The sequence below is a fragment of the Vespa velutina genome, chromosome 17, assembly GCF_912470025.1.
Source record: "Vespa velutina chromosome 17, iVesVel2.1, whole genome shotgun sequence".
Lineage (NCBI taxonomy): Eukaryota > Metazoa > Arthropoda > Insecta > Hymenoptera > Vespidae > Vespa > Vespa velutina.
This window is the reverse complement of record NC_062204.1, coordinates 4,211,735-4,239,440: the sequence shown is the minus strand read 5'-3', so window position 1 is coordinate 4,239,440 and position 27,706 is coordinate 4,211,735. Positions and strand designations below refer to the sequence as shown.

At 44.6% G+C, this 27,706-nt stretch overlaps 2 protein-coding genes and 1 long non-coding RNA gene across 5 annotated transcripts in view; 1 reads left to right on the top strand and 2 right to left on the bottom strand.

Annotated features, from left to right (window-relative positions):
- The window catches only part of LOC124955205 (dynactin subunit 6), a 73,924-nt gene that overhangs the window by 21,123 nt on the left and 25,095 nt on the right, over positions 1-27,706 (bottom strand). The gene's annotated exons all lie outside the window — the stretch shown is intronic.
- LOC124955184 (probable nuclear hormone receptor HR3) overlaps positions 1-27,706 on the bottom strand; it is a 72,459-nt gene that overhangs the window by 19,658 nt on the left and 25,095 nt on the right. Inside the window, exon 1 of one of the 3 annotated variants that reach the window (XM_047509252.1) lies at positions 20,050-20,410. The exons of the other annotated variants lie outside the window; for them this stretch is intronic. Within the exon in view, the coding sequence (XP_047365208.1) occupies positions 20,050-20,173 (124 nt within the window). The 5' untranslated portion in view covers positions 20,174-20,410. Of the gene's footprint in view, positions 1-20,049; positions 20,411-27,706 lie in introns of those variants that run through there. 3 annotated transcript variants of the gene reach the window in all.
- The window catches only part of LOC124955211, a 58,842-nt gene that overhangs the window by 21,576 nt on the left and 9,560 nt on the right, over positions 1-27,706 (top strand). The gene's annotated exons all lie outside the window — the stretch shown is intronic.

The window sequence follows — 27,706 nt, the reverse complement described above, 5'->3', positions numbered from 1 at the left end:
CAAATTCGAGCGCATCGTACGCTTTTCCCGCTGACGTCATTATCTCGTATCGTCTTGGTGCATCGAGATTTCCCCTCTCCCTTCCTTCCCCCTTCCACTCTACTACTATTCTCTCAAGCTCTCGTCGATCGCACGCACGTTCTTCGGAATGGTAAACCCCACCCTTTCGGTGCAACTTTGTTGCTCTGTCCTTGCATAGATCGCCAAGTTTTCCTCCCTTCCCCATCTCTCTCTCTCTCTCTCTCTCTCTCTCTCTCTCTCTCTCTCTCTCTCTCTCTCCATCGTTGCCTCGCGCACATAGCTCTCTCTTTCTCTCTCGTATATATTTTCCTCTTATTTCAGCGGGCGGACCGTCCTCGGTAGCAGCCACGGAGACGTTTTCTTTCTCTCGGACACGCGTGTATACTCCCCACCCTTCGTTCCTCGAGAAGCATTCTTCTCCTCTCCTTCCCGATTCGCTCGACCCTCCCTCTCTCTTATCTCTCTCTCTTTCTCTGTCCCTATCTCTATATCTATCTCTATCTTTCTCTTTCGACGAATCTCTCCTCGTCATTGTTTCTTCATTCGTTTCCTCGCTCGCTCGCTCGCTCGCTCGTTCGTTCGCTCATTCGTTCGTTTGTTCGTTCGTTCGTTCGTTCGTTCGTTCGTTCGTTCGCTCACTGTCGTTTCTCGAGTTCTCTCTCCCCTCCATTTCCCCCGGCCGCCCTCTTTCCCCTTCGGCCTTCCTCTACGGTACACGGTAACCGTCGTGTCCCTTTCGCTCCTTCTCTCATTTATTGCATAACCGTGCACGAGGTTGCCAACCTGCGCCGCGTAATACTCTATAAATACGTTTCGCAAATAAATAATCGCACGACGATATGTCCCCCTTGCGATTGCAGTTCATCGTCGACAACCCAAACGTATGTACGACGACGCTAAAGACCATCTCTCCCTCTTTCTCTTTTTTCTTTGGAATTCGTCGGAGAACTCGAAGAGATAGCGGACCGATGGATGGATAGATAGAGTAAATAAAAGAGAGAGAGAGAGAGAGAGAGAGAGAGAGATAGGGAGCGAAGGGAAAGAAAGCATCGACGCTAACGAGCTCGTTGCGTGGAAACGACCGTTGAAAGATAAGGTCGCTCCGAGATTGGAATGCGGTCTTACGTAGTAACGCGTAATTCGTTTAGGTAGTCGGAAAAAATTTCGATTTTTAAGTGTCCCTAGGCCGAAGCATAATATATAGGAAATGTGACAAATATGGATTTCTTTTGATTCCGATCGGTTCCGTTTCATATTTAACGTGAATTAACTATACGATTCTGACACACTATATCTGGTTAGAGAATGCATTAAAGTAGGTAAGGATCGATCGAGACGGACGAGAACCATCGCAGTATCATATTAGAATGGATATTTTAAGAATAATTATGAAAGACACGTCGTTCTTTGCTCGTAAAATCAAAAAATAGGGCTCAGAGATTTTAATTGCTCTCAGATTAATTGCATCTTACATTATTTATGTAATTAACGGTACTCGTTCATAGCACGCTTTCTTTTTTCTCGTATATTTTCCTATTTTCAGGATCGATGCTTCCCGACCTCGCCTCGGTACTCTTGCCGCTTGTCTCAAAGTTTCTTCCTCTTTTCAAAGTTTCTTGTCCGACCGAAATGACGGCGTAATCGCTGAGGTCGTCGGTACGCCGCATCGACGCAGCTAACTTCCCGCAAGAACTTTAACTACCACGAATGCGCGTAATGCCGAAGAACGTCGTGCAAATTTAACTTTGCGGATTTAAATCCCGCGATAACGAAGACATTGGCCTTGGTTCTCGAGAATCAAAATGTATTTCGTCAATTGATTTTCTTTGCGTTACATATTGTTAATAGCGGTAACTGATCCTGCTTTTTTTTAAATCCGGCTAGTAAAACGAGTTTAGAAGCTCGAAGGAGATGAAGAAAATCAAAGTGTTTGTTGTTCCCTCGCGACTTCTCTTTCCGGTCTCTTTCCCTTTCCGGCTTCGTCCGACCGTTTACGTAATATCTCACTTTTTCTCTTCCTGCGGCGGCAACGAATGTAGGTCAGAGACCGGTAGAAATTGATCGGTGCGAAGATGGATCATTCTTTGATTTCTTCGATCTTTCGAACGATCGACGAGGGGAAATATCTCGTTCGTGTATTAAAAAGAAAAGAAAAAAGAAAAAAAAAGAAAAGAAAAGAAAAGAAAAACAAGACTCGTCGTTCGTTGGTAGGTTAAAGAGAGTACGTATAGTCAGCGAGCTTCGCGAGTATGCGGATTGAAATTACAGAAAGACGACGTCGACGCACCCCTAACGATCGAAGCGCGCCGCGTATATTTATAGCCAGCAGTTGCGTAATGGGGAAGAAATATGGGGCGAGTGAATAATAGATTCCGACGGAACCCTTTTCGCGGAGAAGGCGAAAGGATCTCTTTTTCTTCTTTTTTTTCTTTTTTTTTTTTTTTTTCCTTTTTTCTCTCTTTTTTCTTTTTCTTTTTTGTCGCAAGTAAAGATCTCGAATCCTAGTAAAGAGTAAATCGAAAAAGATCGACGAAAAGGACGGAGATAGGATCGTCGTCCTCCTTCCACGCTTTTGCGCGTCCGATGTGGACGAGAGAGTTGGGTCTGTCGGATGAAAGAGAGGATGAAAAAGAGGATGAAAGAGGCGTCGAGGAGTTAGGGGTTGCTAGAGTGGGGAAGCTTTTATTCCGGTGAACGAAGAGCGAATCGCGAGTGGAGCTTACGTAACACAGGGTCGTAGAGACGTCGCGGGCAAAGATGCAAAACGGCGTTAAAGGCACGTCATCGTAGAGTGCGCAACTGCGAAGGAGTTTTGCTCGAGTGTGGCAGACAAGAATGACCGTTACAGTTTCCTTAAGCGAAACCCTCACAATGTGCTAATACTTGCGACATCTGAGGGTAAGCCTGCCTACACTCCACCTTTTCCTCTCCCACCTTCTTCGTCCTCTTCGTTCTTCTCATCGATAGCTTCGGTCTCAGACGATCGAACGATCGATGCCAAGATCGTTAGGCATTCGAAAGGATTTTTCAAATTGGGCCGCGTGCGACGCGAATAGCACGAAAAGGTCCCGCCAAGAGGAGGGAGCCACCTTTTTCGAGAAACGCGGGCGCGCGCGCGCTCGCGCGCGAGAGAGAGAGAGAGAGAGGTTGAAAGGGTTGGTAGAGAAGCTTCGAGGAGAAGATTCCCCGACGTGACAAAAAATAGGATTTTCTTTTCGTCAACAGAATGAAGGAAAAGTCGCAAGAATGAAAAAGCACCCCCTTAGACAGTGGTCTCGCGTGCGAAAAGTCAACGTTTTTCCGGCGGTCAATACGAGGAGGGATCGTGCGAGAAAGAGAGAGAAGTTAGCGGCAAGCTGGTGCCGGAAGGTTAGTAACTTGGTCGGACGGTGAACGACCGAGGGAGTTTGGTGCGCCTGCGCCAGGACGCCGCTGACGCCGCTGACCCAGATGCGCGCAACGTGATTGCCGTTCGGCAGTCCTCGCCGATTCTCGTCGACCCTCGGGGACTCTCGTGGTCGCCTCGCGGTTGACCCACATCGCTCGCCACTCGCGCCACTCGCTTCGTGCGCGTCGCTTCGTACACGAGCGCGCGCGCGCGATCCTTCTCTCCTCTCCACGCCTTTATCTTTTTCTACTTTTTCTCCTCCTTCTCCTCCTCCCACTTCTTCTTCTTCTTCTTCTTCTTCCTCCTCCTCCTCGTCCTCCTCCTCCTCTTCTTATACTCTGCTGCTGCTGCTGCTGCCGCCGTTGCTGCTTCTTCCTTCTCCTCTTTTCTTTGATCTTTCAACGAGGTTTACAAAGACCTCTCGCGCGCGCGCGCGCGCTAACGCTGCAACGCTATCTTCTTAAAATCGTTTAACCCTTTATAATGCCATGTAACTTTGTATTTTGCAAGGCTTACTTCATTTTCTCGCTACGACGTTAATCATCAGTTAACATCCGAGTACGTCCATAAAGGTACGAATTATAGTTGGACGAGTCTTAAAGAATTAAGATGTATCATTTTGGAATGATTGAAATAGGGTACGATCGACGGTTCTGGCGATCGGTCGAAAGAAAACCAGTTTGAAAGTTGCAATAGATAGATATATAAGTAGGTAGGTAGGTAGGTAGGTAGGTAGGTAGGTAGGTAGGTAGGTAGGTACCATTGGACGTTCCAAGACTCGCGTATACCGGCACAAGCAGCATGACGCACGAGCATTGTTTATGTTTAACCGAGCCATACGCGGAGGACGACAGGTGCACCTGCGAACACGTAATGGCAATTTCGTTCTCTTCTTACGTGCTTTTTTTTTTTATTGGAAAAGAACCTTCATTGAATTATCGGTCAACGCCGTCCGGATGATCGTCCACATCGACGTGTTAACGGCATAGTATAGATAGGTACCCCGGTCACGGATGACCGCGGTGTGTCGTAGTAAACGTTTAACGGTCGTGTTAAAATTACTCATTAAAATCGCAATAACGTCAAGCGTGTTATCGTCATCGTCTATACTTGATCATAATCAGGATAACAAAGATAACTCTCGGTCTTCGGTCTTTCGTTTCGAAGAGATTGTTTCGTAGCAATTAGAATTTTCCTCTTACGGAGTCGCATAATAATCGTCGCATTTAGTCTACCGGTAAGGGAAATCGATTCGCACATTAGACTGTGTCGAACGCCGTGTTTATCTCGATCGATGTGATAAAAACGACATTTCTCGATGGAGTGTGAAATTTCCGCGAACGAATCGAATCGTACATTGGAAAGCGTCACTCTATCGCCGGTTATTTTAACCAAGAACACAAGTTCGACGGGAGGATTTTTTCCGGATTTCTTCGAAAACGACAAGAAAGTATAACGAGAGATTTCCGAGAGGATACTCTTGAGCGTTCATCTTCTCGAGTGCATTTCGTAACGTGCTTCGCAAGAAGCGAACAGTATAATTTTCTCGATCTATTATCGCTCGTTAATAGTAGATGGTTTGTGTACTTTGGAGAGCTTTCGAATCATCGAAAAGCGTCATGTTATATTGCGTTGACGAAACTCTGTCTCCCTATCTCTCGACAGGCGTACTTGATCGACGCGACTATCCTTGAGGAACAATGCACGCACGCACGCACGCACGCACGCACGCACGCACGCACGCACGCAAACCACGCGTGGTGAAATTTAGAAAGCACGCCCGCATCGATGCGACGACCACGTGCATTTCGTTCGTACGCTTCTCGCGCAGGCATACATTTAAATCGAATATTCGATAATACCTACATAAATGCATACGTACAGGTCATCGATGATTTTCTTTTTCTTTCTTCTTTTTTTTTTCTTTTTCTTTTTTTCTCTTCCTTGAGCAACAGGCACAGAAGTAAGGTATGTACGTTTGAAAATCGGTAGAGTTAATTATTCTTATGTTAATAATCCTGTTAGTGGCATTTAAATCGCCGGCTGTCTTCTTAATCCTTAATCTGATTCTCGTATCGCACGAAGCGAACTTTAATCCCGAAGAGAGATTCGATCAATGAAACGAATTCGAGTCGCGAGACCGAATGGAAGAGGCTTTAAATATAAAATTAGAGTAAAGCTAATGCGATTGAGCATATAAATATCGAGTGGCCGTAGCAATATAAACGTCGTTACATTCTCTCTCCCTCCCTCCCCTCTCCCACTCGAGACGGAATCGCGATGCCGCAAAACCAGTAGATATCTTTCTTTAACCTTTTTCTTTCTCTCTATCGTTTGACTTAGATCGTAAAGCTGAATAATAATCTCCGATTGAAGGTAGACGCCGTGGCGAATGTTTTATCAATAATTTATACGTCTCTCGGATCGCATCGTGGAAGGATCGATAAAATCGTAAGAGCAAGGAAAAGCCTCGATGAAAAATTCTACATCGATTATATCGAGGAGCGCCATCGATTTCCTTCTCCCGTGGGTTAAAACGTTAGAAAATTCATATCAACGTCGCCGTTGGACGCGAATCGAACGATCGATTGTGACCGATTATTATTACCGGAAACCGATAAGTTTGCGAAAATACGACGTGTGCTCGTCCACCGTGATGTGTCCTATCCACTTCCTGGTATATATATATATATATATACATATATTCGAAAGGTCTCTAACGAAACGTCGCCTCGTTTCGTCGAAGAACGATCGATCGATCGAGAAGCACGTCTCTTGTCTGCGACATCCTATCGATGTCGAAATCCTGCTCGGTCATTCTTTAATGCGAAGATATAAATGCACATCTGTAGGGCTGCCACGGTGTGCTAGAGCTTACGAGTGCTTATTTAGAACGTTCGATGAACTATGCCTGGTGTATCGCGCTTATGTATCTATGTAGATGAGCGTGTCGTAGTTATTTCGAAAAATGTTTTAACGGAAAAAACTCGATTGGAAACACCTGCCGATCTTTTTCTTTTTCGAGAATTATCGTCGTAGACGGGTAACGATTCATATCCACCTATTGGTCTAGATATTATCCTCGAAGGAAAAAACAAACGGAGGGTCATGAAAAGGTGTCTAAAACTTGGCACTTGTTTCGCCACATGGATGATCATTCGTAAGTTCTTTATCGGTGTATCCTTTTCTTCTTTACCTTCGTCTACCGAGCACACGAAGAATAATGGATCTTCCATTTTCGAGTAATATTTTGCGCAATACCTAAGAAGCGCTTCCGACTGCTTCGTTCGCTATTATACGTTCTCTTATCTTTGCGGGACGGGGAAAATGGTGGTTATATTCGTCATCGACGGTTCAAATATTTCGCAAGAAATCGCTATCGTCGGATCATACGAAATTGACGAAGAATCTCGATCCCACAAAAGATCCCACGAATTATATATATATATATATATATACACAAGCGCGCGCACATTTCTCTCTCTCTCTCTCTCTCTCTCTCTCTCTCTCTCTCTCTGTTCGTGTCGCAGTCCCTTGGCCAATTTCTTATTCCGTGCACGTTCTTGTACGCAATAACGTAAACTCCTGTGCCCCTTTGAAATCATCGTCCAAGCGGCACGCCGCATAGCATACGTTTATACTTACGATGGCTATGAAAAGCTGATCCCATAAACGGTTCTCGAAATCTCTCTTTGAATCATCGCGAAAAATATATTTTTCAAAATTTCTTCATTCTTTAGGGTTACGTCAACGAGATGCTAACATTTTTATATACCCATGATCGTAATTATTGCGTTACCCTTTATATATATATGATATATTTGGAATTTTCTTATGACGCCGCATGAAGCGTCACGAACATCGAGAAAAATGCTTCGGATTCCTTCTCGTTGGCTTCGACGCCGTCCTCCTCCTCCTTCTTCGTCTTCTCTTTCCCTTTCTACATATTTAATTACGTGGCTCTCGTTTTATACCCTCGCGTACTAGTTTTCCCTTGCCTATAGTACGAACGTCGTAGGTCGCATGATAAACTTTCAGATGGAAGCATAACGCGATCATCGATTATGATAGAACATAAAAAAGGGGGGAAAAAAGAAATAAAAAAAGAAGAAAAAAAAAAAAAAAAGAAAAAAAGAAAGAGAAGATTATAGAAACTCGTAGGATATCGTAATGATTCTAATCGTCTTTATAGCCGATATAGTTAATATCGTGTTGGCTGAGTCTCGCAAAAGTCGTGCGATCGTGCGAGTAGGATCGCACGTGAAGTATAGCGTCGTTAGAGATTACGCGACGGGCGATATAACATCGAGCTCGTCGCTCGCTCCTTCGCTCACTCGCCTACGACTTTTCTCACGTATCTGACGCTCACATACCTAGTCCACCTACGCTTCGCACGCGACTGCTATCCCTCTCTTTCTCTTTCTTTTATATTTTATTGCATCGGGAAAACAGTGTATGCGAAAGAGAAAAGGAGGTCCCCCTTCGACGAGTACAGCCGTTCGAACAAACTTTTCTTATTATCTTACCGACGACGGTGGCCGTGTGTGTCGTAACGTTTCACGTAACGACACATCGGCAATTTAGCATCGTGCCTGTAATTTGTTACGGTCAAGAACCGCACGCTAATCCGTACGCGCATACACTTTGCGAGTGCTGCCGCTTCGCCAATCCGTGTAACGAGTCTCGCTTGCTTCTTCTCTCTCTCTCTCTCTCTCTCTCTCTCTCTCTCTGCCTTTTTCTCCTTCTTTTTTATTATCTCCCTCTTTTTTTCCTTTTCGTTCACGGTCGATTCCATCGACGGAGTCGCGAACATAACTAACGAAGCGTATGACACGCCACATCCATGAGAAGTTTGCTGGCTGGTTGGTTTGTTAGCTATGCGATACGTTCGAACTTTCAGATAAATATCCTTTTTTGCTCGTTTCAAAGTCTTGATTCTTTTCGGAGAGAAAAACTTAACTTCCGGTAAGGAACGTGAAAGTAGAGTAGTTTTTCGTAAGATTTATTTTCATGAGAAAATATATCATTTTGTTTTAAACAATGAAATCTCTTTTAATCTTAATTCTAATTCATTTTTCGATTCTCGAAAGATTCAGGAAGCTCCTTGTTACAACGAGGAAACGGCAAAGCCCCTTTTTCGATCGATAAATCATCCCAGCTTCTTCAAATCGGAATTACGTCACTACGACTGCTCCACATTCTCATCTCTCTCTCTCTCTCTCTCTCTCTCTCTCTCTCTCTCTCTCTCTTTCTTTCTCTCTTGTATTAATAATAATATTGAGTAACGCGTAACGCGCCGTACTCGGTGAGATAACGCTCGGCAGGCATTGACTCTCCTCTCGGAGAACCGATAGAAGGAAGTCGTCTCGGTGCGACGTTCTAGTAAAAGTTTGACTCGCGGGTGAAAGCAAAGCCGTGCGCGCCGTGCCGCGCGGCTTTTATTGATTCTCTCGAAATAGACCGATTCCAGCTCGCATCGTAGAATTAGCGAGGACGAGTCGGACGAACGCGTTTCGCATCTACTTCTTGCTTAAAAGAACCTTTCTACGAATGATTCTATGCCGTTTTATATATTTCTTCTTTTATTTCTTTCTTTTCTTTTTTCTCTCTCTTTTTTCTCTTTCTTCGAACAATTCTCAACGCAATTTTACATGGCATTAATATTATTCTTGTTATCATCGTTTATAAATTTTAAGTTGTAATGGTACAAGAAATACCGCTTCTCGTTAGGTCGGTTGTTTACTTGGACATCGTTGCCTCTTATGCACTCCATTCCCCATCCGCTTATTTATCCGTTAATCGAGTACACGCGCTTCTTTCTCCCTTTCCCATCTCTCTTCCACTCGTTTCGCGATTCGCTCATTGGAGTGTAAACACGACGAAGAGGAGGACGGTTTCTACATTGCACCTCGTCCCGTTATTTCGAACACTCTCCGTACTCTAGGATCGTATCGCGTGCACCACTTAACTCGTTACCACATACTCTCTTTCTCTCTCTCTCTCTCTCTCTCTCTCTCTATCTCTATCTTTATCTCTCTAAATATAGTACAGAGGGAAACTGTAAATTTCGTGAATATCAATGGAAGCGTACGATTCATCGCCTTGTTGGAATGACGCCGGATCGTGCATTCGTCGATGCGTTATAAATAACCAATAAGATGGAAAGAGTCAGAGAGACACAGAGAGAGAGAAAGAGAGAGAGAGAAATCTTCTGAGATCCACGCGATAGAACGAAGCTTTTACGCGAACGAGATCTTTATCTTCGGACAACCCTTAGCCTCCTTTCTCTCTCTCTCTCTCTCTCTCTCTGTCTCTCTCTCTCTGCATCTGAAGGAAGGTCTGGTGACCGTCGAAAGCATAAAAATCATTGGAAAGTCTGCGGATCGTAATCGTTCGTAATCTACGACACGCTTAGCAACGAAAGCCGGTGAAGAAGATGAGGACGAAAGTCGGTGGAAAGTCGTGGAAGGAGAGAAAGGGAGAAGAAGAAGAGAAGAGAGGAGTGGAGTGGAGTGGAGTGGAGTGGAGAGGAGAGGTGAGGAGAGGATACGAAGACGGCGATAGTGCGTATGTCGGCGAGGAGGACGAGAGGAGGAGGATCGAGAGGGAAGAGTGACGGTGGGAGCGCGTGGACGGAAGGGAAGGGAGTGAGAGAGAATAAGAGGGAGGGATAAAGAAGAGGAGGAAGGGAGGAGGGAAGAAGGGGAGTGCGCGCATCGGCGCGCACTGCACAGTGCATGCACCTCCGAGAGGTGTGGGTGAGAGGCTTCGCTTGTGTTGAGCCGCGCGTGTAACTGGGTCGCGGGTTCGACAACTTCAGCCAAGGCTGCCAGCGCAGTGGTTCCCAATCGAAACGTTTCTCTATCTTTCTCTCTCTCTCTCTCTCTCTCTCTCTCTCTCTCTCTCTCTCTCTCTCTCTCTCTCTCTCTCTCTCTCTCTCTCTCTCTCTCTCTCTCTGTCTCTCTCTCTATCTATCTATCTTTCAATTTCTTTTCAACAAGAATATCCTCGATCTTTTCTATTTTCTTTCAACCCTCTCTCGAGCGATCCTCTTTCTCGATATGGATTTGAGAAGGACGTGCTTTCGTTATCGTCTATCTCGAATTTTTGGATCTCGATTTCGCTTCGAATTCGATCGTTCTGTCGTCGTCCGGGCAGTTGATCGACGCCACGGCTCGACGCGCTGCTTTAATAAGTTGTTACCGGTACATACGTCACTTTGCATAAATATCTATTGGTGAGGACGAACGCAAGACTCGTGAGAGTTCCGCGTTTGAAAATGGTTGAGAGAACTTTCGCGTTCTATATTTCTGTGCTTCTGCTATTCGAGACGAGGTATGACTTTTAAATGCAAAAGTACGACGCCAGGCTTCATCCCCAAAATGTAAAGTTTGAAGGTAAAGGCATACTCGAGACGTTCGGAACGAAGTCGCTCGAGTGGATGGATGGATGAATTGGTTGGTTGGTTGGTTGGTTGGTTGGATGGATGGATGGATGGATGGATTCTTGTCAGGGTCCATTACGGTGAAAATTTGACGATGAAAATGTCGAGTTGATTAATCATGAAGTAGATAGTAGGTTGGTACTAGTACGCTTGGCACGATCATTACGTACGAGCATACTATTCGCGATCTTTGTATGGGAAGGGTAATCAAGGATCGTTTCTTTGGATGATTTTCATTCACCTCGTGGCGGTCCTCGTGACGGATTACGATACGACAGAAGCGTACGGGCGTGTTGCTCAAGAGAAACAATCCGTTGTGCGGAGAGGAAAAACTTTTAACAAGTCACGAGAAAGCTTCGGACAAGGTTCTGCTCCTAGACTTTTTATCGTTTCGCCATCATCGCCGCCGCCGCCGCCGCCGCCGCCGCCGCCGCCGCCACCGTAACTCGTATCGAACTTACTCACCGAGCATCATCTTACGTAGTAGTTGGATAAAAATGTTTCTTTGTTCCTTGATCGTGATCCGAAAAGAACAGAATGAAAAGCGATAATATCGAGTCGCGGTTGGTCATCGTAAAGACGTAAATAAACGTCGTTGGTATCCGTCCGTCGCACTCGCTCGAGTGACTATTGCATAAACGGACTCTCCTTCTCTTTCTTTTTTTTTTTTTTCCTTCCATTCCATCGTCGTCATCTCTCTTTCGCGAAGCTCGTAAAGAGGCACGCTACGTAAAAGGCGAGAGACGCGCGAAGTTCGCGTACTCGAGCGCGAAATCGCAACGACGCGGCGAGTCAGACATGGTGCGGTGCGCGGTGCGGTGCGGTGCGGTGCGCCAAGCGAGTAAACACATCGTCCCGATCGATTTCTCTCTCTCTCTCTCTCTCCCTCTCTCTCCTCTACCTTCCCCTCCCCTTCTGCTACTCCGACGAGTTGGTGCCCTCCTTCTTCTTCTCCGACTGTCCGCGTTGCCGTACGACTAGTAATGTTTCCACCCTCTTCGATCCCTCGCACGGAACTTCCAACTTTATAGAAGTTATAGCCGAGCGCTTTGTTCCGATTCGGTTCATTGCTTTTGCCACGATAATACCCACTTGGAAGAATGGGAACGTAGGAATTAAGTAAATACGTCTCTTTAAGAAGGCGATTTACGACTTTGCCGATTTTCTCCAAGGAAAATTGGCGGCTTTTCTATCCTCTTAAACAGCCACTTGTAACCAGTCTACCGTTTTACCTACCTCCAAATGTATATATACGTACTATGTATAGATATGATCTCTCTTAGAGAGAAAGAGAGGAAAGACACGTCGTGTCGAAGTTTATTTGACCAGTCAACGCGCTAATGGCACGTTCGCATCGTAGTAGAAGTCGTATTGCGAGATAAGAGTACGGCGAAGATGCGAAATGATCGATCGATCGTTTAGTGGGGCAGTACGGCTCTCAATCCGCGATATAGTATTCGCGATACTAATGATCGTCGGTTGAATAGTGCTCGCGTTCTAAAGCGAAGAGATGGACTTGCCAGCCAGCCAGCCAACCAGCCAGCCAGTCAGCCAGCCAACTCGTCGACGGTCTTACGCAATGTTCCAAGCTCGCGTCTATGCTCGTCTTCCACTGGCGCCTGCATCCTTCTCTCCTCCCCTGTTCTTTACCCCTCCCCCACCACCTCTCTCTCTCTCCTTCCTTCTTTCTTCAAACTTTCGTCCAAATAAACGAATTAGAGCGATCGCTAGAGAAAAAGGATCGTAGTACCATCCTCCCGTGAAAGAAACACGTTGTTTATCTTTTTTATTTATTTATTTATTCATTTCCCAAGTGAAATATTTTAATGTCAGACGACGCATCGTGAGTTGGACGTCGCGAATACGGCGCAACGAAGCTGACTATGCATTCGTAATGTCCGACGATCACGTAGAATAATGCGATGCACGATCGTAGAAATAACGTTGTAGTCGATGACTACAATGGCTCTCCTGCCTAGCTCTTCTCGATAGCGACTAAAAGAAAAGTTTTTAGAACTTTTAAATGCGAAACGATTGTTCGTCGAGAAAAAAAATCTTACTTTTTGTAAGATAACAAAGAATCTTGCGAACGATTATTGATATAATTGTACGGCGAAAGGATATTTAGACGAAGGCACGTGTTAGTAATCGTTCGAAAGAAATAACGCTACGTTCATTCACATTGATCTCGCCGCGTTTAAATATTGCAAAGCGTGCGCTGCAAAGGTCGGGCCAATTTCGTAGTTTTATTGGTGGAAAACGAAGTAGAATAAATGAAAGAGAAAAGAGAGGAATCAATCGCAAAGTCGAAGATCGATCGTCTGGAAATCCGTCGATCGACGCGAATCGACCGTCCTTGTGCCTTTCCCCTGATTTGACCCAATCCAAGAAGAGCGTATCCCGTTTCCGCGAACGAAATGCTCGACGATATCTGCGCCACTCGTAATTACGTTCGTTCCATTATTCTCTCAAATACGTTTGCCGTTTCCTTTTTAAGCTTCGCGTAGGTACGATTCCGAATGCGTCGAATAGTTTGATACATGGCACAGATGGTATAATACTTTCCTCGTTGTACATTTTAATCGTAATAGTCGAAAAAGATCCGAACGATAAATCAAATTTATCCTTTATTTTCCGTTTCATAACGCCATTAAAAAACAAACGTACGTTTTATTTCACAGAAAGACATTTTTACGTGTAACTTAGGGTACAAATGGAGAGAGATCCGACGATCACCGATCGATTGGAAATATGTAAAGATCGTTGTTAGCGCGTTAAATAACTTTCTCAGGAGTTTTATCGTTGACGCTTTATAAGAGCTACCGTAGATCACGGATTGCGCGAACAAAACTCCTGGAAATAGACGGAGGAAAGCGAAGGAAGGAGAGAGAGAGACAGAGAGAGAGAGAGAGAGAGAGAGAGAGAGAGAGAGAAACAGCGGGTGCTCAAAAATGCCATACACGCACCTTGTCTCCGGTTGCATAACACAGTGCGGTCGAGTCCCTCCCCCTTCTCTTTCTCTCGTCGAGGCAATCGACACGGCTCTCTTCGAGTTCTGTCATGAAATTTTTTCGTACGTTCGCACGAGCACGACCTTACCTCGAGGTTCTTGGTCTTTCTTTCGTAATACAGAAAACATAGAAAGAAAGAAAGAAAGAAAGAAAGAATAGATAGGGTCGCGATCAAAACGATCGGACGATTCTTAATACGTCGCAGAACAAAGCCATGGAGTGTTGCAATTTTTCTCAGGCTGCGTCGACGACGACTACGACGATGACGACTCTTTTTTGTTAGCAAATTAAAGTATTTTTCTTGGCCGTGGATTCGCGTATAATTATAAACAGGCAAAGAGCCACCACGTTGAAAACGACGACGACGACGACGACGACGACGACGACGACGACGACGACGACGACGACGACGACGAGTTTCACTTTCACGAGCTGCATCGAGTTACGTGTCGTGATTTTAAACGGTGAGTCAATAAAGTGACGAACTTTCATTCGCTCCATCGTTCCTCGGCATCGATCGTTTCGGTTCTCTTCGTGCCTTCCATCAACTTCTCTTTTTACACCTTTCCGAGTTCAAATTTTATCTACACAATTTATGTACATAACGTACACGAACGTAAAGTCGAAACGCGTCTCATACGATACACAACTCGTTCTCTCCTACCTTGTTTTCGATCATTTACAAGTTCCTCGCTAATCAGCCTAATGACAGTGCGTTCGAGCTCGCGACGAGTGGAGTTAGTGGTATATCCAAATGGATACAGCTAAATTGGTAACGACGATGACGAGCCAAGCGAGTTACGATTCTTGTCCTACATCCGATCGAAACGCGACTGTCCCCTTATCGGAATGTCGGTTCCACGATATATCCACAAAAAATTTACCGATTAATAATTTTCCAAAGGCAATGGACAAAAATTTGCATAGCACTCAAAAATCGACTAGGCCTCTATTTCGATTCCCGATCGAATTTGCGCTAGCTAACAATTGCCTTGCTTTCTTTTTATCGACGATTCTCCCTCGAAATATACGGACGAATAATGGAAAGAACAAGTGAACAAATTGGATCGTTGATAAATCGTTTATAATTGTTCGGGAAGGTGGGATCATCGCAGGTGAAATTGTATCGCGCGCGCGTTCCGACAAAAGCTTTCGCGATATCGAGATATCTCGCTTTAAGGAGGTTCACGCTCACCCCGTCAGCCAGGCAGGCGCGTGTACGTATCCTCGTAATTTCTCAACGAAGGATCTTAGAATCTCTTGGCCGATGTTACACACGCGCGCGCGCAAGCACACGTACACAAAGCGAGCGAGTACAAGAGCGAAAGGAGAGAAAGAGAGAGAGAGAGAGAGAGAGAGAGAGAGAGACCACACCCGCGAAACGTGCGCTCGCTTAGGCCTCGCTACTTTTCGTTGCCTTTTAATCGCTATTTTTAGCGACAAACTTGACGCTTATATCTTACGTAGATAGGAAGAAGACTTTTATTTTTTCATATTTCTCTTTTCGTGTTTCCATTTCGGTGAAACGGCACTAAAAATAATACGTTCATCGTCGGGAGGAAGCTTTTACCATTAGTGTAATTAAATTCGAGTCGAGTATATTAAGTGCATGTGTAACGTTTAACGTGCCACCGCCGGCAACCAACGAACGAAAAGCCCAACTCGGCCGGATACTTTTCGAAAATTTATCTCGAACGTGGTACAAAAAAATCATTGCCCTACTTTCCCAATTTTTCCACGAGAATACCTAAAAGTATATCGAACGAGGACAGAGCGCGAAACGTAGAGGATTTTTTCCTTTTTTTTTTCTTTCTGTTTTTTTTTCTTTTTTTTTTTTTTTTTTTTTTTTTTTTTTTTTTTTTTTTCTTTTTCTTTCTTTCCCTATAGAGGCAGAAATTCATTAAGAATTGGAAGAAAAACTTCATCTATAGGATCGATGATTCTCTAAGGCGAACGATCGACCACGTTCAAACTCGGTGCCGAGAGAGATAGCCGAGGAAAACAGAGGAGCGTTTAATTTCCCCGTCACGAATCACGAGGACGGGAGGAGAGGGAGGGGGCGGAGGAGGGGAGGAAAGTTTCGCTTTTACGTGGGTGACGCAAGATCGTGGAAGAGAGAAGAAAATAAAAGAACGAAAGAAAGTTGAATTGATTTATGATTACTCGTAACAAAATTGAACAAACATATTACATAATGTAAAAAAGAAAAAGAAAAAGAAAAAAAAGAAAGAAAGAAAGAAAAAGAGAGAAAAAAGAAAGGTATGTATGTAATCGAAGTAAAAATTAAATAAAAACTAAAAGCTAGGAGAGAAGAGGAGTAATATATAGAAAAATGGAAAAAATAAAAAGGGGAAAAGAAAAGGACATCGGATATTTGTCGGAGAGGCCGGAGAACGATCGTCATTGTTCGTAAAAGCTCCGCCCACGGTCGCTCGCTCGGCAAGCCGCTCTTCGCACTTTGGGACGATGCGGAAATGATGCACGTGCGAATATATCGACGTTTCTCGACGTCTCGAGCTCGTTTTGCACGGCCTCGTAGTCGTCGTAGTCGTCATCATCGTCGAGGACGGCGACGGCGACGGCGACACGAAATGGGCTTCGGTTGCACGGGCGCGCGCGGCTATCGATCTGCGAACCCACGCTTCCGTTCCGTCCTCTCTCTCTCTCTCTCTCTCTCTCTCTCTCTCTCTCCTCATCTCCCTCCTCCTCCTCCTCCACCTCTGCAACCTCCTGCAACTGCAGCTGCAGCAGCAGCAGCAGCAGCAGCAGCAGCAGCAGAGGTATTAGTAGTAGTAGTAGTAATGCTAGTAATAGTAGTAGTAGTAGTAGTAATAGTAGTCGGCGGTCGAGCCAGTGGCAGCAACGACCCACCCTCCAGAGCCCTCTTTTCTCCTCTTCAGTCCTCACCCCTCTCACTTCTCTTTCCTCTTTGCCGCCACCAACGTTCGTTCGTTCGTTCTTTCCTCCGCCTTTACAACTCGCTTTTTTCTTCCACTTTCCGTGCCTAGTCTCCCTTCTCCCTCTTAATCTCTCTCTCTCTCTCTCTCTCTCTCTCTGTCTTTTTCCCGTCGGTTACTTCTTCCACCCTGCTACGGATTTCCACCCTATCAGGGGTGAACGAGGATAAGAATGTCCACGATTACGGGAAAATCGTCCCGCGCTCTCTTTCTCCCTTTCTCATTCTCTTTTATTATTTCTTTATCGCTTTCTTTGAAAAAAAAAAGAAAAGAAAAAAGAAAAGAAAAAAGAACATATATATATATATATATCTACACGTTTGTTATTTATAGACGGTGCGTCCAGCGCGTTAGATAATTTGATCGATTTTTAAAACTTTTTCAAAGTTGGTAATCCGTGATAGTTTTGAAATAAATCACAGACGGGCTCGGTAGGTTTTTTGCAGAAGAGAAAGAGGCTTTCAGCGAGACGAGCGTGGCTCGCAGCAGCGAATCGATAGAGGCACACGAAGCGTCGGCCGGACGCCATTCTTTTTAAAAGCGCGCGCTGCGGGAGATACTTTTCGTGAAATTTTGATACGCTTTGTCGTCGACAAAAGTACGAAGTATGTCTGTGTGTGTGTGTGTATGTATGTGTATGTATATATATATATATGTATATAGATATATTTTTTTCATAAGTGAAAGCTGGACCACCTGACGAAAAAAAAAAGAAAGAAGTAGCGATCCGTCCAAGATCGTGGAACCGGTTGGAAGGTTTCCCTTACGAAATCGATACGTGTTAGCCGTTTCGTACGTCTCTCGGTTTCTACCATAACCGATAGACGATCGATACTCCCGTTATCGTCTTATGATCGTTCGATTATCTTGGACGTAATGAGTTATGATCGACGTTCGTGCCATGCATACGTCAAAAGCCAAACTGGACTCGAAATCTACGAAACTGACGTAACTATCGAGATTTTGTGTCGAGAGAAATAAATCGATCGAGCTATCGAAAAAGGTTTATTGTTTTTCGACAGACCGTACGTGCGAGTTATAAAGTATTTAAAATAAATAAATATATATATATATATATATATATATATATATATATCGTTTGGTAACATTATCGATGTACCGAAATGCCTTCAAAAACGACACACACATGTAGGAGAGACAGATAACATGCACGCTTTGAATAACTTTTACATTGTATACCTACTAAAATAATATACTTAAAACAAATAGAAGCTTTTTTTCTATCAAATTGTTAAATAAAATCTATTAACCTTTATTGTTTCTGGTATGTTGCATTTTGAAGCGTATATTACGAATGTAACTCTGATATAAAACGACTTTTCGTACAACGCATAATTTACAAGTTAAAGTGAAACGTGTAGCATATGTATGGAAAACGTAAAATTAAACAAAATTCCCACCCTCGTGCTGTCGATACGTCGTGTTACCAACGCTTTACACGCTCTGCCTCTCGGAAGCAGATGCGTTTTATTCCGTTTGCCGATATAAATTACCTTTTATTCGGTCGATCGATGTAATACGTTTCGCATACACCTACACTTATTATCGAGAATAAATTTTGTACCATCGAACGAGATCGTACATTGGATTGATAATTAGACGTTCATCCGAACATTGACTCGTACTACTTGCACATCACAACGTTACTCTTTCGATCGATCTACGCGAGGCGAACAAAGTATACTCATTTTAATGCAAGTAAGTAATACCAATAACGATTAGCGATAATAGACGTTATATATAGTATATACAAGACGGTAAGACGGCTTATGTAACAGGATCATTTTTCGAACACTATAATTTACAGTTAGGTAAGTCCCAACGATCGAAAGAATATTAAATCTGAAAATTGCTTTCTCTATTGGATCGTTCAATTAATTATTTCACAGGCTCGTGTCATATCCATACTCTTTTTTATTTTGATCTTACGAACGATCATTCACCGTCTTAAAATAAAAACAAACAGCGAGCCGTGGACAGGTATTTTTATTTATGTTTACTCAGACAACGGAGCCATGCAGAAGAAGACCGTACGATACCGGCATCAATGAGCGATCTCTTTTAAACGTTCAAGAAGATCACGTCGCTGAATAGCGAAAGATTTGATCGTATAAAAGCGAGGATTAGCGTAGGATTCGCTTCGACGAGTCGAAACGTCTAACGAGATAGACGGATTTTCATTCGGAAGCTTCTTGTACCTCCAAAATGGACGAGGCAAAGAACAGAGACTGAGAGAGAAAAGTAGCATGAGAGTGAGATGGATCGATGTTTCTCTCTCCGTCTCTCCCTCTCTCTTGTATTTATTTTCTTTGAAAGAAAAAATAAATTAGAAAGCGAGAGAATACGCGGCGGGCATAAATTTGTCCGGTTGTCCTTCTCGTCTACCCAATCTTTTAGCAATCTATCTCCCTTCTGTACTCGTCGAATTGCTTGAGAGTGAGAGAGAGAGAGAGAGGGAGAGAGAGGGAGATTCGTTTTCGCATTTTCACAAAGGCAGGACGCGACATTACGAGAAGCCGACGTTAGCGGTGGTATTCTTCTTACGACGTTTTGCGCAACTCGTACTTCTTACGTAGGTACTTTCGCTTTGCATAATTTACTCCGCGCCACGCGTCTCGATCGCGTATTCGTATTCGTATTCGAGACAACTCGCGAAACGCGCGATACTTTTTATTACTCCAAGCGTACATTCTGCGTGAGATTTTCTTTCTTCGTTTGACATCCGTAAGGACTTGACTTTCTAGAAAGACATAAATAAGTTTTCTAACGGAGCTCGGGAGTTTGGCGCGTTTCGACGACACTCTTAGACGCAATCTAACGGTGGTTCGGTGGAAGAAAATTTGAACGGCACACGCGATACAGCATGTTCCTACATGCATACATACACATAATCTTTTGCCGTTCGGCGAACAATCGTGGGAACTCGGGAGTCACGTAATCGTTCTTCTCAAAGAAACTCATACAGTCAGAGTGGCGCGAAAGGTATATTCTCATTGTATTGTAGGTCGCGTGTCTCGCGTGTAAAAAAAGAAAAAAGAAAAGAAAAAAGAAAGAAAAAGAGAAAGAGAAAAGAAAAAGGAAAAGAAAAAAATGGCGGTAACTCGGTAAAAGTGTAAATTCGTAAACGGTTTTTAGCTCTCTATCCACTTGACTCTTTTTCCTTTTTTTTCTTTTTTTTTCTTTTTTTTCTTTTTCACTTCTCTTTACCTTTGATGCTCCCGGACGAGGTATGCGGAGTCTGCGGCGCGTGCGACGTCAGCGGCAACGGCGAACCCGAGGAGGTCGCGGAGTGTTCCAGCTTGGAACTCACCGCGCTCCACATCTCGAACATGTTGAACGCCGTGGTGACGGTCCTCTCCCGTCTCCCTCTGGCAGCTTCTCCTCCTCCTCCTCCACTTCTTCCTCCTCTCACACCGCGCGATCGCCCGTCGTCGTCGGTGCCCTTGATCGGCCCGGCCTAACATCCGCCGTGATAAACCTTCGACGTCCACTCGACGCCGACGTCTTTTCCACCACCGATCGACGTCTTCTTCTTCCTTTTCTCCTCCTCTTCCTCCACCCCCACCTCCTCCTCCTCCTCCTCCTCCTCCTCCTCCTCCACCACCACCACCACCTCCACCACCACCGACGCCTCTTCTCCCAACGACTATCGTCACCTCCACTTCTTCTTTCGCTTCCTCCACCCTCTCGGACGCTTTTGGCGCGCGGTATCCAGCACGACACCGCGCCTCGATTCTTCTTTCCTTCCTTCCTTCCTTCCTTCCTTCCTTTTCTTTTCTTTTCTTTTCTTTTCCTCTCTTTTCTTTTCTTTTCTTTTCTTTTCTTTTCTTTTCTTTTCTCTTCTCTTCTTTGCCCTTCTTTTCTTCTCTTCTTTTCGATCCTAGGGAAAAACTATCGCCCTATATCTAATCGCCACGCACTCGAATCACTCCCAACCAACTCGTCGTGCTTTTTCCCGAGGCAACGATAAAGTTATTATCGAATCCAGTGTACTCGTCAACGATGATCTTCGTTCGAAGACGCGACATGCTTATACTTTTAATCGTCTTTCCTTTCTCGTCGGATCTGTAAACAGTATCGTCGATTCGATGCCTAAAACGTTCGATGCGCGATATGTTCGTTCTCTCGATCGAAACGAATGAGATTTTCTATGGGCTTTTTGTTATCGTGAGAAGGAAACAAACATGTGCAACTCTTGCCAGTGGCATTCCGATTATCGTACGCGACCTACTATTTTTCTTTTTCTATTTTTTCCTTTTTTTTTTTCTTTTTTTTTTTTTTTTAGATTACAGATAAATGTATCCAGACCCGGAGATAGATAGATAGATTACCTAGATACACCTTTCTCGTTGAAATTACGCAACGAATGTGTCCACGTTGATCGATACGCAAACAGGGATTCCTCGATCGAAGGTTTAATATTTAACAAGAGAATAATCTTTCAGATTGGAAAATTATTCTCTTTTCAAAATTGATGAAAAACTTGAAATAATATATTATTTTCTCTATCAAGAGATTATATATAAGAAGAAGGCACGTAGAGAACGAAGAGGAGAGAATTCTCGCGGAAGGAGGTCTCGTTCTCTTTGAGCGTTCGCATTCCAGCGCTTCGAAGGTTCCCCTTTAATCCTGCCGCGTTGCAAGTACGACGAAAGAGCTTCGTGTCGAGGGGAACCGCACTTTGCTATCGAGCGAAGCTCGGAAGCGAGCGAGCGAGCGACCACCAGCGGAGCAAGCTTACCAGCCTGCCTGCCTGCCTGCCTGCTTGCCTTGCTTAACACCGACGGCACCCCCCTTGCCTACATATTCACCGACTCTGCCTACTCTCCATGTGCTTTCATGACGCTCTATAGTTTCTCCTCGCTTTTATAGACCAGAACTGGTAGGATTTGCCGTGGAAGGAAGCTCCACGGCGATGCACCCACACCTACTTCCACACCTCTACCTCTCTCTCTCTCTCTCTCTCTCTCTCTCTCTCTCTCTCTCTCTCTCGTTCACTCTTTCGTGTAACTAAAGAGAGAGAGAGAGAGAGAGAGAGAGAGAAAGGAGGGGGAGTGAGATATATTTATACTTACACCCCTTTGCATAGCTATATAAGAGCTTCTGCATAACGCCTACTACCCTTCTCGTTTGTGTGTCGACTCTACCTACCTACCTACCTACCTATCTACCTATCTACCTACCTACCTACCTACCTACCTATCTACATGGCTACCACCTCTTAGTGTTGGTTAGAGCTGCTCTCTACGTGCGGGAGTAGTAGTAGGTATGTACTTCTTTGCTGAAGTACTCGAAAGAACGTATATCGTCGTCGCCCTTCGACCGTGCGTATGTAGTATATATAGGTCCATAAGAAAGAACGTTTCACGGTGGCGCATTCGTAGGTATAGTACGTGTGTGTATGCGTGTGCGCGCGAGTGGGACGACGCAGCGGATATACGTAGAGGGAGAACCGAGTCGAGCTAACATTCTGCCGGTCCTACTAGCCCACTGACTCGATCTACTCCTCTCTCTCTCTCTCTCTCTCTCTCTCTCTCTCTCTCTCTCTCAGTTGCACACGCTCTCTATCGTTCACCCTACTACTACCATCATCGTCCTTCTCTCTCGCTACTCGTTCGACCAACAGCAGCAGCACGCGTCCCGCGAACACTCGCGCACACAGATAAACGGAGCGTATATATTCTATGACCTATGTAGTACTTCTTCCCTCCTCCCTCGAGCAACACGCTCTTTTCACCCGTCCGAACGAACGGTTAGCTGCTTCCTAACAGTACACGCAACGGACCTGCTCTACTGTCTGTGACGTAGCACGCGAGATCGGATCTCCTCCTCTTCTCGCATCGTAACAGAACTTTATGTTCCACGGTTCGAGAGAGATCGATCTTCTTTTCGTTTCCTTACTTCTCGATGATATCTATTTCTTCGAATAATTACGCAGCAAATTTAGTCTTTTATCTTGTCGATAATTCCTTGTCGGTCATTCCATATCGGATAAGTATTGAAACAAGTGTCTCAAATATTTACGATTTGCAAAAATTATCAAAGTTATTTCTTACTTGGAGGATAACGTTCTATAAGGATCACGCACAAAGTGTAACGAATAATTGTAAACATAAATAAATTTTTTGCTATCTTAACGGACCATAACTAGATGGTAAAAACTTTTTTTGTATATAAAGAGTTTTTAGTTTTCACTTGCTAGTGCATATTATCTGCCCAATATTACAAAACAAGACTATTATATATATATGTAGAGCGACCGCATAGAGATCGAAGACTCGAGACTCGTCGAGGACAAGTCCGTATAGGTTGGAATCACCTGCACGAGCAACTCTTTCTTTCCCTCCCGCCCTCCCCTTCCCCCTTCTCTCTCTTGATGGTAGCTGAGAACTATACAACGACGACGACTAACGACTACGACGACGACGACGACGACGACGACGACTACGATGCCGTAATAACGGCGGCACGCTCGTGCCAGAACCAAAGTGTACGGCTACGTGTACACGACCTAAATAAGATGCGATGCCCCCCGGGGCGAAAGTAATTCACGTATATATACACACGGTGCCGTGCGAGCGCGAGTGCAACTTTGCGCGATTACGTCTCGCGCGTATATACTTACGCGAAGCCGGCTCGCGCCGACTTTAAGAATGGCAAGTTGAGTTCCAAGAGCAAAACTCGGTCCTTAGAGACTAAAGATTCCAACTACGTTTTCTGCGGAAGGTCGTGCGTAAAAGCCAAGAGAGAGAGAGAGAGAAAGAGAGAGAGAGAGAGAGAGAGAGAGAGAGAGAGAGAGAGAGAGAAAGGAAGATAGTTGAACAATAAATGGCATGATAATCAGCGATAGTATAAGTAGAAATTATAACAACGCCAACACATTGATGGGACCAATTCTAAGATTCCTATAGATTGAGATTCGATCGTCCGAAGAAATAGATTTTAGGGGATTACGAATAGTAATTGCAAAGTTCACGGTCATTGCTCTCGACGAAGTATTAGATTAGGTGGAAATGGAGCAACGCGATCCTCGAACGTGTTTACGAATGCGTTTCGACGAATGCTATTAGTAAATATTTATACGCTTATCTTATCGAAAGATTTGAGAGAGAGAGAGAGAGAGAGAGAGATGGAATGGCAAATTCACGAGCTCGCAATTAAACATTCTTTTCATCGATTTTCATCCGACTCTTGTGTCTTTTCTTTCTTTCCTCGATATATCTACGTGCACGTGGGCATTTCCGCTTGCATTGCGCGAGGACGCGCGATTAGAGATAAAAGCGGAGGCGCACGAGCCTCCGTATCTCTTCGCGTTCGTCATCGACAAATCCTTGTCGTCTTCGAACGTGGTGAATCTAGTAATAGTCTCCTATTTATTACCATTCCGTTTTTCTTTTTTTATTTTCTCTTTTTTTTTTTTTTTTTTTAATCGCACGTGAACTCTCTGGTATGACGTAGGCCTTGAGAAAAGTTTCGCCCTTCGTATCTACATAAATCGTACGTACGAAAGAGAGAAAAGGACGAGAGATTACGTAAGGAAAGCGTACGAGAGATTTTTGGCGGGCTCGATAAATCGGCGAAGCTCGGAATGAGAACCCGCGTTTTCCCATTCGCCTGCGTACAGTAGGCGCGCACGCGCACACGCAGAGCGCGGCGACACATCGAGAGAGCGCGATCGCGCGCGGTCTAAGTATTACTTAATAATATCCATAACCGGGAGGTAAATGATGGAGTGGGCGAGAGGGAATCGAATGGGTGAGTCGGATGCATAAGCAGACGCGAAGCTGTGCAAAGAGGATCGACGGAAGAGAGATGAAAGCGATCGAGAGAACGATATTCGCGCTACTTTAATTTCTTCTTTCTCCCCTTCTTCCTTTTTCTTTTTAAGAAACACACCAGAAACTCTCCTTTCCGGGCGGCGCGTCTTACTTTCGCCGAAATGAGTCACCGCGAAGTACCGAGAGAGAAATTTAAACGGGACGAGTTTCGAGGATCGATCCTCTTTTCTCCTTCGAGCGTGTATACACATAAATCACAGTAGTAGTAATAGAAGTAGCAAAAGTTCCTCGTCGAATGCACTGTCGTTGCACACCCTGTTGTTATTAATATTATTATTATTATTATTATTATTATTATTATTATTATTATTATTACTATTATTATTATTATTAGTGCTATTAATATTACTATACTATCGTACGAAGAATCTCAAAGAATCTTTGGATCACCACCTCCGTTTCATACGTCGTTTTTTTCACAACTTTCGATTATCATTATTATTATCATTTGATTCACTTTCACCGAATAGCACAAGAGAAACGATTTATTCGTGTATTTTCTTCGCACTGCACGAGACAACGTCGACGAGGGATTCTTGGGGGTTAGGGATGATAGGGGTGGTAGAGATACGTAGGTAGGGAGAAAAGAGACGGTGGATAGACAGGCGAAGAGACAGAAAATGAGAGAGAGAGAGAGAGAGAGAGAGAGAGAGAGAGAGAGAGAGGGAGAGAGAGGGAGAGAGAAAGAGAGGTAGAGAGCGAATGAGAGAGAGGGAATAAAGGTGTCACTAGGAAGTCCCAAGAAACGTCGATACTCTCTAAGAGCACCGCACAACACTTCGATAAAAAGACCGGTGTATCTATGACGATCCTCCCGAGAGCCGAAGAGAGAACTCGGACGTTCTCGATCGGGGCGTCGACTGGTGGCACGCACGCGGGGGACAGTCACGACCCCGTCGTCTTCTCTTCCGCGACTCTTCGAGCACGAGGCGGCGCCGTAGAAGAGAACTTTGCGACTCTTCGCGCCACGATCGTCATCCGCAGTTTTGCCATCGGTCCACGTACGAGCACGCAATACTTTTTCGCGGCGGAAACTATGCGCTCGCGCGCGCGCGCGCGCGCGTACGTGTGCTCACTTGCGGTATGCGTAGAGGGAGAGAGAAAGAGAGAGCACCCTTAAGAAATTAAAAATCTTTCTGTATTTAGTCTCTCTTTCTCTCTCTATATATCTTCAATTTATTCCGTACACTCGCGCACTCTGTTTCTCCTGTCGTTTCTTGTTTTCCTCTTTCTTTTTTCTTTTTTTTTCTCCTTTTTTTTTCTTTTTTTTTTTTTTTTCTTTTAATTCATTTTTCGAGATATCTTTTGAAATTTCTCAAAGAAACGCCGGAACGAACCGACGACGAACAAAACGAGGACAAAGATAATAACGAGCACCAAGCGGTGTCCCTCGCGAGAAACGAGAAAACGACGGCTCCTACGGCGGTTCCTACGGCGGTTCCTACGACAGTTCCTACGACGACCGTGGCTCCGGGTTGACTAGTGTGCGCCGCGCAAGACCGAACAGAGCCAGCCCCACCGTTTCTGCACTCTTACTCTCTCTCTATCTTCCTCTCGCTCCCTCTTCTGCCCTCCGCTTCTCTCCCTCTGGCCTCCGCCGGAGGGAGCGCGCGCAGCGTACCGAACCAACGAGGGAGCGAGAGAGTGCGAGGAACGCGATAGATAGGAGAAAGAGAGAGAGAGAGAGAGAGAGAGAGAGAGGAGCAAGAGGGAGAAAGACAGAGTGAGAAGGTTTATGCGCGAAGAGGGTGGGAGAGGGAAGGAAAGCATGAGCGCAGTAGCGCGGAGGGCTTCCATGGGAGGGAGTGGGGCACACCGGTCGTCTTGGAGGGGCCAACGAAAGGGACAGAGAGAGAGAGAAAGATATATATATGTATATATATGTGTGTGTGTGTGTGTGTGTGTGTGTGTGTGTGTGTATGAAGAGCTAGAAGAAGAAAGTGCCAACGCTGAGAGCTTACGGATAACTTGGAAACGTGGCGAGAGAGATTCGAGAAAAGTTTCGTCGAAGAAGGGTTGCTGTAAACAGGATCACGTTGGGGCAGGTCACCCCTTCTTCTTTTTCTCTCTCCCTCTAGCATACGTACATCCTTTCCTCTTCGACAGGGTGCTAGAGTGGTCGTGCTTGTTTTCCTTCCGGCTGATGCTTCTCTTGCATTCGCACGAGGTGTTACTTTTAGTCGTATCGACTCGTAAAATCGTGTGTGTGAGAGAGAGGAAGAGAGAGAGAGAGAGAGAGAGAGAGAGAGAGAGAGAAAGAGAGAGAAGAACGTTGGGAATTCATCTTTCGAGGACGTAAACTCGACTCGTTCGAGCATTTAATCCTACCTAAGTGCGTCTCTCTTTCTTTCCATTTCTTGGACTAATTATCCGATGAAATCTGAATCCCAAGATGAATCCTCTCGTTTCATTTTTAATCTTATCGAGTATGGGTATCAATGAATCAAGGTGTATAAACATGGAGGATACTCGAATAGGAAACGGTATTGGTACTCACTTCGAATGATTTTATCTTTCGAAGTCCGTGAAAAAAAGAAAAAAGTCAAGAAGCCGCTTTAAACAGTATCACATTGAGGGTAAGTTACCCCGTTTCTCTTTTCCCTTCGTTGCTATGCGTCCCGCATTGATATCTATTCTCGCTAGAAGCTCCAGCAGGTGTTCTTCGCGTACGTGGCGGGTTCGTTTAAAAATTGTAACACGTGCGTTAAACATGTCCATTATTCTCGATCGAGAACAAAAAGAATTCGTGAAATTCTTGAAGACGAATTGAACCATTTTGTCTTATTTAATTCTCGCAAAGTTTCCTTTTTTTTTGTGTTTGACTTGAAACTTTCGTATATTGCATTTGCACGAACGCGGATCGTCCTTTTCAAGGCGTCTTTTGGAGGAACAAGGACGAACGAGCGAGGAAGTTTTAATGTGAAAGAAAGGTCAGGATAAGAAGAAAGCTTCCGACCGAGTTACGTACATATCTCTACGTATGTACACACGTGAAGAAGGATAAAAGGAAAGGCAAACGGAACAAA